The sequence below is a fragment of the Setaria viridis genome, chromosome 7, assembly GCF_005286985.2.
Source record: "Setaria viridis chromosome 7, Setaria_viridis_v4.0, whole genome shotgun sequence".
Lineage (NCBI taxonomy): Eukaryota > Viridiplantae > Streptophyta > Magnoliopsida > Poales > Poaceae > Setaria > Setaria viridis.
In genome coordinates, this window is record NC_048269.2 from 23,984,795 (window position 1) to 23,994,705 (window position 9,911).

Here is a 9,911-nt window from a genome sequence, read left to right on the forward strand (position 1 = left end):
CGTGCGGCAGCGATCGGGCAAGCGCTCAAGCAGCGTCAGACAGCGCGCGAGCGCAGGCTGCCGGATGTGGAGCGGGCGGCGCGAAGGTGAGCGCGCGGGCAGGCGGGTGCAAAGGCAGCGGTGGCGGGGCGAAGCGGCATAGGCGGGAGGCGAGGCTACGGCGGTGGCGGCCTAACTACAACAACTATGCTACAGCGCACAAAGGAAAAGGAGAGGGGAAGCGGGTGGCTCACAGCGTGGGCTCGGAGGCGAGGGCGGCGTCGCGGTGGCCAACAACAGCGAAGCTCTGAGCGGCGTGACGACTTCGGGCGGCGGACGGCGGCGTGGCCGCCATCCGACGGCGCCGTACTAGGGCAACGACGCGGGGAAGGGCAACGGCGTCAAAGCACTTCGGAGGAAGGTTTTGGAAGGGGACACGGAGGCCTTCCCCCGCCGGTAGTGCGCGCCAGCGAGGCACGAGGTACGCCTGTGACCTCGCACGCACGGCGCGCGTGAGCACCGATGGGGAAGAAGAACAGGGCCGCGACTAGGCCGGCAAGCGTGCAGGCGGCGAGCAGGGCTGCGGTGTTGGGCCGGTACGGACGAGGCGGCCTGGCGCGAGCGAGGCGGCCTGCTGGTCAGGCGGACGCAAGCCAAGCAGAGGGGGACGAGCGGCGGCGGCAGCTGGGCTGGCGCGCGGGTTAGCGGGCCTGGCCTTGGGAATTGGGTTAGTTTTAGTTTTTGGTTTTTATTTGATTTAGATTTTAGGTTTGAATTTTGATTTGAGTTAAAAATTCAAACCTCACACAAAAGCAAAGAATCCAAATAAAGCTCGAAAAGCATCAAATCAGCCACACATGTTTTGAAAAGAAATTTAGGTGAGAGAGATTCATAGCTTTTTCAAATGAGCACCACATACAACCATAAAAGTTTTAAATTTTTCGAAATTTTCACACATTCGAAAGTTACAATTTTTGGAATATTACAGTCCACACCTCAAGCTCCGCCGAGCGCGACATCCGCTCGGAGGCCATGCGGCCGCGCAGCTCGTCGGAGAGCCCCACGTCGGCGCCGAGGGCGACCATCCCTACGTGCCTCTGGCCGTGCACCGGCACGCAGAATGTTGGCACCCGACCCCAGGCGAGCACGGCGCCGGCGTACGACACCGCCACCGCCCCGCGCTCCTGGCACATCCCCAACGACATGATGTGGCAGCGGGGGCTGACGCCGTGGAGCGTGAGGTTGAAGGCCGGGTTGACCGTGGGCGCCGGCTCTGGGCCGTCGAGCCCGTCCAAGCCGGCGACGTCGACGGAGAAGGTGGGGTAGCGGGGATCCAGGGGGTCGCAAGCCACTAGCCACACGACACCGAGCCCAGCCAGTGCCACGAGGACGCATGCGATGATGATCTGGAGGGGATGTAGTCTGCGCCGGATCGCGGTGGCGCCGTCGCCGCCGCCGGCGGGAGCACGGGAGGTCGTTAACCCTCCTTCCAAGTGTGGCTCCATGGCAGAGATAGATGCATGGAGAAACTACGCGTGCAACAATGTACATACTCTAATTAATAAGGCATAAGAGTGCGTACGTGACAATATCTGCGTGCCGGATAGGAGAGGGACACGGATTGTATTGTATTTCTTAGCTAGGTATAAATTGATCTTGTAGGCTGTACAAATATCTCAAAAGGTGAAGTTCCACCGCAAACCCTAATGAATTGAAGTTCTTGATTCAATTCAAGAGGCGGAAACGTTGGACCAAGAGCTCCTAGCGACAACGCCCCGCAAGATCTCCAATGCCGAGAGCATAGCCGCTCTGCTGCTCATTGCAGGTCTCGCCATGCTGTTCGTCGTGACAGTTGTTTCGGTTCTTCAGGCCTTCTACACATCGAGTCCACCGACCGGAACCGTCCGCCGGAGATATCCATCGCCGTGGACGGGTGCTCCGGCCTCGACGCCGCCCGCGTCCCCCGGGCGTTCAACTTCACCGTGACCGTAGACAACGCCGGCAACGGCAGGTACGGCGTCTGCGTGGGCGGCGCCGCCGTGGTCCTGTACGGGGGCGTCCCGCTCGCCACCGGCCACGTGGAGGACCACTGCGTGCCGCCCCGTGGCGCCGGGGAGGTGGCCGTCCGCGCGGCGAGCGGAGGCGTCGGCCTGCCTGGCGAGCTGGCGGGGCTCATGGCCGACGAGGAGAGGCGCGCCGGCGGCGTGGCGCGGCTGGAGGTTCGCGTCGTCACGCTCGGGCGGCACGGGTCCCTCATGTGCAAGGCAAGCCTGATGGGCAGAAGCGCGGCTCGGTCGCCACCGTCACCTCGCGAGAGGCGCATCCTTGCGGATGAATCTGACGGTATTATAAGGCCGATTAACCCTCAGTACCCCTCGTTCCAAATCACTATTAACTTTTACCATGCATCTAGATGTATATTATAATTAGATCAGCAAGAAAAAATTATAAATCTAGAAAAGCTAAAATGAATAGTAATTTCGAACAGAGGTAGTATATCTCAACAATGTGTTTCTTGTTTCTTCTTAGACTAATATAATGTTCGAGTCTTAGAGCAACTCCAAGAACTCCCTTTTATTGGACCCAGTACCTGAATTAGGGAGATAAAGAAAATAAAAGCTCCAACAAATCACTCAAACATTTTGCAAAAATACGGTCACGTGAAACCAACCTCCGTCACGTGACGTGGTTATATGGGGGATGGTACGGCAGTAACTTTTGGAGATTCCTTTTCTTGTTTGAGGGAGGAATGTGAAGGATGGATAACTTCATCAAAGATAATTCTACAAGATGAGCCGGTCCAAAAGATGGCCGGGTGAGGCTCGTGCGTATTTAGTAATGCTGAATAAGGCCTGCTGTTCGTAGCAGTCCGCCAAACTAGTCTCCGTTCCTCCAAGCTGTGACACCAGAAAATCAGCCGGAAACTTCAAACACCAGTCAAATTCTAAAACATTTTAGTTGAGCTTCACGTGCCAAAAATTTGAAAATAGTGAACTTCACGTGACAACATTTGAAATTAGCTTGAATAATCTGGAATTTTGGATGATCAAGTGAGGTGGTCAGTTCCTGTTGACGTGCGGCCAGGAGGATCCCCAACTGGTGACTGGACCAACATTCTGGGAATTTGCTGTTTAGCACCAAAAAAAAAAGGACACGATATAGGGATTTAAGGAATCAAAAACACTCGACTGCTTCAACGTCTTGTAGATTCATCATATGAGCATTACCTACCACTACCAGTGTACCACACTCTACCCCATTCACTAGGACGTGTATTGCCAATTACAGAAGTTAAGGCTGCAACCACAAACATGCGGTTGTAACCAACAGGCATATGGCAAGGTGGCAAGCAACAAGGAGAATGAAACATTAGATAAGAGATATCTGCATGTAACAAACTATCTCAGATTTTGAATAGCAATCTGGGCAAAATCTCTAAACAAGCCATGTTTCAAATTAACATTTTGACAAGCTCTGATAAACCGTCTAAGTAATTCGCACATTACATGATTCTTTTCCAGATATCGAAGCATAGCCGATCAAAATCAAAACCACCAAAGGAACCTAAGCAGCAGCAACCTCCTTTTTAAGCTTAGCAAGCTCCTGCCTGATAGCACCACCCCTCTGTTCAGATCACAATCATAGCATCAGATAAGTTCATAAGCAGTAAAGTACAAAAATTAGAAACTCGAGAGAATATAAGCATGACAAACCTTGATCTTCGCCAACATGACCTTGAACCTGTCAAAGTCGTTGAGCGATGCTCTCCTCTTCTGGACAATCAGCTTCTTGCCCCATGAGCTCTTCTCCCACTTGTTTTTCACATCTGCAATCACGATATGATCCATTTAAACAGTGCTCATAGTGAAACAAATAGAGATAAAAAGAATGATAGAAGAAATAGCTAATCACCAGCTTCCTCCATTGCCTTAATCAATGTAGTCTTCTTTGGAACACGTTTAATGTCAATCTTGATGTCAGTCAGAGAAAGCCGCTTGAAGTTCATCTGGCAACGAACCATGTCGGGGGCATCCACAAGTGCCTAACATCAGACAGAAAAGACGTCTCAAAATTTCATCTTCAAACAGAAAACAAATTCATGATGATGACCATTAAGCAAATAGCTACTAGTAAAAAATTTAATTACATATGTTGTGGGTTTGATTGGTCAAGCAGAACACATCAACATGATTATCAGGAAACTAAGTAAGAAACAATAACATGCCATGCCAGACACTTCAACAATATCACATTTCACATGATGCTTTAACAGGTAGATTATCTTTATAATAATCACTGAACAAACAATGAACTTGCACAAACAAGCTGACTCCGTCTACAAGAAAGCGACTAATCAAGAGACTATTCCTCATTTGCCATTGCAAAAGGGTGCACTGAGTGGCAAACAAGGGATTGTGTAAAATTGAGGTTGCAGGAAGATAATGTATCCACTAATCCAGTATCTGTCTATAAACATTCAACAATGCCATATATTGATATTAGCAGAGTATCTTGCTGAATGTTGGGCTGTCACGTTGTCACTTCTTAAAGGACATGGCATTATGACAGCACATTGCAGTAAAAAATTAGGAATGCACTAATATCATGCGACACTATATCACATACAAAACATGAGAATCTGGCACAAAATGCACCAATCAACATTGTAGGTAAAAAAAAAGGTGTTCACTTACAGAAGAGCAGATAGTAAGGTACAGACATACAGTGATAAAATTGCTGAATTTGGTTGCGAGAAGTAAAACAATATACTCCATCATTTCTCAAATATATGGTTTTTAGGACAGAATAATTAGTTAAAAGAACTAATCATAGTCTGAATTGTCATATTTAAATGCGGAGGTAGTACTTTACTTGCCAACTTAACCACGGAAGGCATAAATATACATAACCAGACAATGAAAGTAAAATGGTTGAAATGGGCTACTAAGCAATTGAATAAGTGAAGCAAAGCTATTCCACAAGCAAATGATAAAACAAATTAAAAAAGGCTAATGGTTGAGTCACCATTTTCATGAGGAGCTTATTAGATAAAAACAAATCATATCCAAAGTCTACAGTGCCAACTGTCACAAGTGATGTTGCTACTGTACTTATACTACAGAAATCAAAGCGAAGCAGCTAATTACACAGTGCAGATCAGTTAAACGGGGCAAGTTGCGTGTCTAATGCAATCACGCCAGATGCGACATCGCTCGAACAGCTAGTGATCAACAATACAACGCCCGGGCGCACCAGGGCTCACGAAACTACGGCACGACCCGAACACCTAGATCCTGTATCCACACCTCAGCACTAGCAAATCAACGACGACCAGATTGGGTGGAGAGATCCGGCTCAACTCACCCTGTTCTGGTCGACAACGTCGACGATGACGACGAGGCGGCCGTAGTCCTTGCCATAGTTCACCAGGGCCACCCGCCCGATCTCCACGAACCTCTTGAACGGCTGCAAAACCACAGGGCGCGCATCATTAGCTAACGCCCCAGAGGCCAAACGAAGCTCAAAATCACAAGGCTACCGAGGGATGTCGCTAGGTCACCGTACCATTTTGGCGGCGGGGGAATCAGCGGCGGCTGCGGCGGCGAAGCGGGAGCGAGCGAGACGGCGAGGCGGGGGGCGGCTGGAGAGGGAAGGGTTTAGACGACGCAGATGTATATAGCCGAGGGGGTTGGTTCTGGCTGAGCCGATGGATCCCGAGGTGAGGAACTGTCGCCGTCCGATCTAGGTTAGATGATGGGTTTGGAGGTTCTCTGGGGTGATGGGTTGGGCTTTTGATGGCCGCATTTTGTGGGCCGGGCTGGCCGCTGGCCTCTGTAGTTGAACTTGCATTATCTCCCAGTTTTTAGGCCCACAGTCCAGACGTGTATTTTCCCCTGAGCTTCACACCTACTAGTATGTATGCTAGACCCCAATGAGTTCAGTTCAGAACTTCGGACTTCAGGGCCATTGTTTGCTTTGCTCATATACAAAACATGCATTGGGAGTTTTAAGAAAATGCTGCTGGGATCAAGGCAAATTTTGCACATCGAAATAAATAAACAAGGGTCGAATTTTGGCACAACTAAATTTTTTGTTAGAGCTTGAGTTGTCTTGGCAGCAAACCAAATGCAAAGTAGACTTCCTGCCGACCCCAATCTCCAGGCATGTGCTCTCAGTCTCTCGCACACATCTTTTCTAACGGTGCCTGCTTGTTGCCTCCCTTTCGATTTGCTCATCCTTCAACTCATCCAACTAAGCTCTTATCGTCTTTGCTTTCATATCTCCATCACATCGCAAACTGATAATGCCTACCTGATCAGCTTCCACACGGTAGTACACCGGCGGAAGGAGGCACATTTTTGCAGCCGATGAGAACAATTATGCAAACCCTGTAAAAACATTTTCACGCGTTATCCATATTAATTTTTTTATTAGGGTTCCGTGTTGTGCTTGTGCATATGACCATGTGGCACAGTTCTCTGTCCTATGCACGTTGTACCAGATATGCAGAGCCGCCACAGCTTTCGTTGCGTTTGCGTGTCTCAGCCGCCCCTCCCCGAATTGGCGAGACAACCGATCATTGCTGCCGTCTCGCCGAGGCCTTTACACACGTGGTTCAGTGGTTGCGCCCTCAAATATGGCAGTTCATATTCAAAGACCCCCCCCCCCCCCCCCCCCCCCCCCCCCCCCCCCGGGGGGTGCACACCTTCCTTGACACAACTATACATGCATAATGCATCTACGCGAGGTTTAAAAAAATGTAGATGAACTAACTCCATTTGTTTGCACCAATTTGAAAATTTGAAGAAATTTGAGCCAGTCATGGCAATTGATCACTGCCTAGTGTATCCCAGGCGACAAGTAATCTGTGATTTGTCAGGCACCAAAGCTGGGTCACTAATCAACATCGCTCTCGCCCGCCATTAATAATTCCCCGAATTGTTTAATTCCCTGCCAACTTTGCTGCACGCCTGCGATATATAAATCCCCCTCCGCTCACGCCTCTGCTTTCTGAAGCACCAAAACCAGAGAGGCTAATTGTTTAAGGGTTGGACGGGCTGAGATGGAGAGTGAGATCGAGAAGAAGGCGGCTGCCATGGCGGAGGAGGAGGTGGCGGGGAAGAAGGTGGCGGCTGATGGTGACGTGAGCCTGAAGGAGCTGTCCAAGAAGCTCAACGACTTCGCCAAGGAGAGGGACTGGGAGCAGTACCACAGCCCCAGGAACCTGCTGCTCGCCATGGTTCGCATCGTTCCTTTCCCTAATCGCTGTGCTTCTTCGTCCTTACAAAGACTGAAAGTTGCTTTTCTGTGTGTTCTCTCCTCGCCTTTCCCCCCTTTGGCTCTGTTTTCCTTCGTCAGTAACCTCAAGAATTACGCCCCAATATTCAGTCTATGGAAGCATATGCTTGGCTAAGTAGGATGGTCTGCTTCGTATTCCTTGAGACACTGAACGACCATTGGTTTCAAGAATCTACTATCAAATCTTTCTTCTTTTTGAAAAAAATAAGGGCGATGGAGAAAAATTAACAGCAACGACGTGTTTAGATGTATTACTGCACATTGCAGGACGAGTCAGGACCAAAAAGCACGCCTTTAGCTTTCAAGGCGTGACCTTGCATGATCGTCTTCTCTAAGGCCTTGTTTACTTGGCAAATTTGGGAGGTGCCAAATTACTGTTACAGCACTGTAGCACACTGTAGCGTTTCGTTTGTATCTGTGAATTATTATCCAAATATTGACTAATTAGGCTTAAAAGATTCGTCTCGCAAAGTACAACAAAACTGTGCAATTAGTTTTTAATTTCGTCTACATTTAGTACTCCATGCATGTACCGCAAGTTTGATGCGATGAGAAATCTTCTTTTTGCATAGTGTCAAAGTTGGGAGTTGGGGGTGAAGTAAACAAGGGGTAAATTATATACGAGCACTTGACAAACGGCAGCATAAAGTAGAGTGCGTGATCTCATGTTTTCTTTCCTTTTTTTTCACTTTCCGCACATTTTTTGTTATTTTCCATGGTAACTTGATCATGCACTGTAATAGTAACCTCAGACCATGGATAGTACTGCTCATTCCTGTTGCAATTAAATAATTGGTTAATCCTGCACACCTCGTGGGAGAACAATACTCATTGCTTAGCAGTCAGCATCTCTAGAAGACCAGGACATCATGCGCACATAAACAATGTCTCCATCAGTGAAAAGGAGTGAACTAGATTAGCGAAAGTTTATCATAAAAAATGCTTCATTCCAAAGCCATCTCAGATTTGTTATCTCATAGTAGCGTCTTTGAGTTTATTATGCTCCATGGGCTAAATCATCGCAATACAATGCGCTCTCTTTTGACCAACTGTTCAACAAGATTCTTCGTTGATTAGTTTTTTTCGTTCGATGCCGTGCCACTAGATTCTTGAGATCTATCCGATTTATTCGTCTCACATAAACAATTGCATGTGGATGGCCAACATTATACCTTCTGTTTGATCATCATGCACTTCTTCTTCTTTTCAAATTTTCATCCCAAAAAATCAACAAACCACAACCTCCTAGCTGCCCCAGATGCATATGAATCTAAAGTGATGCCAATACATCTGGCAAGAAGTACAAATGCTTCATTACGACAAACGACAGGGACACGAGCGAGCTATTCCCTGTCCCCTTCCAACTCCAAAGTTGCTCGCCGAGTCGCCGGCCTCTGATATTTTCCGGAGACTTTTTTAGCGCGGTGCTCCTGAAAAGATGATGCAGTCCAGGTGTTGGTTTATTCATTTGAGCGAAATGGGACAAGTAACCAATTTCCTCACTGCTCGTGGTCCTGAACCAGCCGGGGGACGCAGCTTTCATGTGTCCCGTCTCGGACGCCACGTGGTGCGGGCTCGGCAGGTCGGCCCCCTGTCGATGCTCGCCTCCGGCGTCGCCGCCGGAGAGTCGGGTCGACGACGCTGATCGCTTTTGTCCGGACTTGAAGCTCACTGGTGAAGGAACGGTCACCGTCACTGTCAGCTTGTGGTGACTGGATTTCCTGAACCTGGACGGAATGCGATTCGCACTTCACTTTCCGATTTTCATTTCTGTTGGAAATGACTTCTTTCCGGTTTTGAAAAGGCCTGAACCACATTCTCCTTTGGGTAGAGACTAGAGAGGATCGAAAATTCCTTCCTTCTGCTTACGGGAGGATTCGTTTTGTTTTGTGCTTGGCACTTGGCAGATTGCTGAAGTTGGGGAGCTGTCGGAGCTGTTCATGTGGAAAGGGGAGGTGCGCAAGGGCCTGGCGGACTGGGACGAGGCGGAGAAGGAGCACCTCGGCGAGGAGCTCTCCGACGTGCTGCTCTACCTCGTCCGCCTCTCCGACATATGCGGCGTCGACCTCGGCGACGCTGCCACCAGGAAGATCGTCAAGAACGCCGTCAAGTACCCGGCGCCGTCGAAGGAAGGCGGCGCCTGACGAACAATGCCGCCTGTGCTTCTTTGGTGCTTTTGTGTGATTGCTGGTGCCTGCTAGGACCAGCTATACGAACTGATGCTTGAACCATTTCTTTTGGTGGAACTTGTGTTGCGTGATGGGAAGGTTAATGCAAACATTGCGCGTCGACCGGATAGCCTTTTTGTCCAGCTTTCCATGCGCAGAACAAAAGGAGTACTACTACGAGCTGTGAAACTGTGGTAGACAGAAATCAGCGTTCGGACGCCGGAGGGGGAGACAGTAATAAGAACAGACAGAAGTAGAGAACAGGTCAGCCAGCTGCCATTAAGGCCTGCAAAGCTCATTTGCCTGCAAGGCTTAGCCAGCCCATACGGCCCATTCCACCATCTAAAGAAAAGCCCAACGGCCGCGTTCCATTCCTTTCGGTGTTCTCATCACTGGAAGCCCAAAGTTCCATTGAAGCCGGTCCCCTCTTTGACACCGGAATACCTTCCTATCCTCCGGAAGGCA

The 9,911-nt window shown here is 49.2% G+C and overlaps 2 protein-coding genes across 2 annotated transcripts; one reads left to right on the forward strand and one right to left on the reverse strand.

Annotated features, from left to right (window-relative positions):
- Positions 1-3,370: 3,370 nt before the first annotated feature.
- On the reverse strand, positions 3,371-5,705 carry LOC117865916 (large ribosomal subunit protein eL14z). Its single transcript, XM_034750185.2, has 5 exons — positions 5,545-5,705; positions 5,344-5,445; positions 3,892-4,021; positions 3,693-3,805; positions 3,371-3,603 (listed from the first exon to the last, which is right to left on the reverse strand). The coding sequence occupies exons 1-5, from the start codon at positions 5,545-5,547 to the stop codon at positions 3,544-3,546; spliced, it is 408 nt and encodes a 135-aa protein (XP_034606076.1). The 5' UTR covers positions 5,548-5,705; the 3' UTR covers positions 3,371-3,543.
- Positions 5,706-6,981: 1,276 nt separating this feature from the next.
- On the forward strand, positions 6,982-9,576 carry LOC117862909 (uncharacterized). The gene is made up of 2 exons (XM_034746464.2): positions 6,982-7,219; positions 9,186-9,576. The coding sequence occupies exons 1-2, from the start codon at positions 7,043-7,045 to the stop codon at positions 9,420-9,422; spliced, it is 414 nt and encodes a 137-aa protein (XP_034602355.1). The 5' UTR covers positions 6,982-7,042; the 3' UTR covers positions 9,423-9,576.
- The last annotated feature ends 335 nt before the right edge of the window (positions 9,577-9,911 follow it).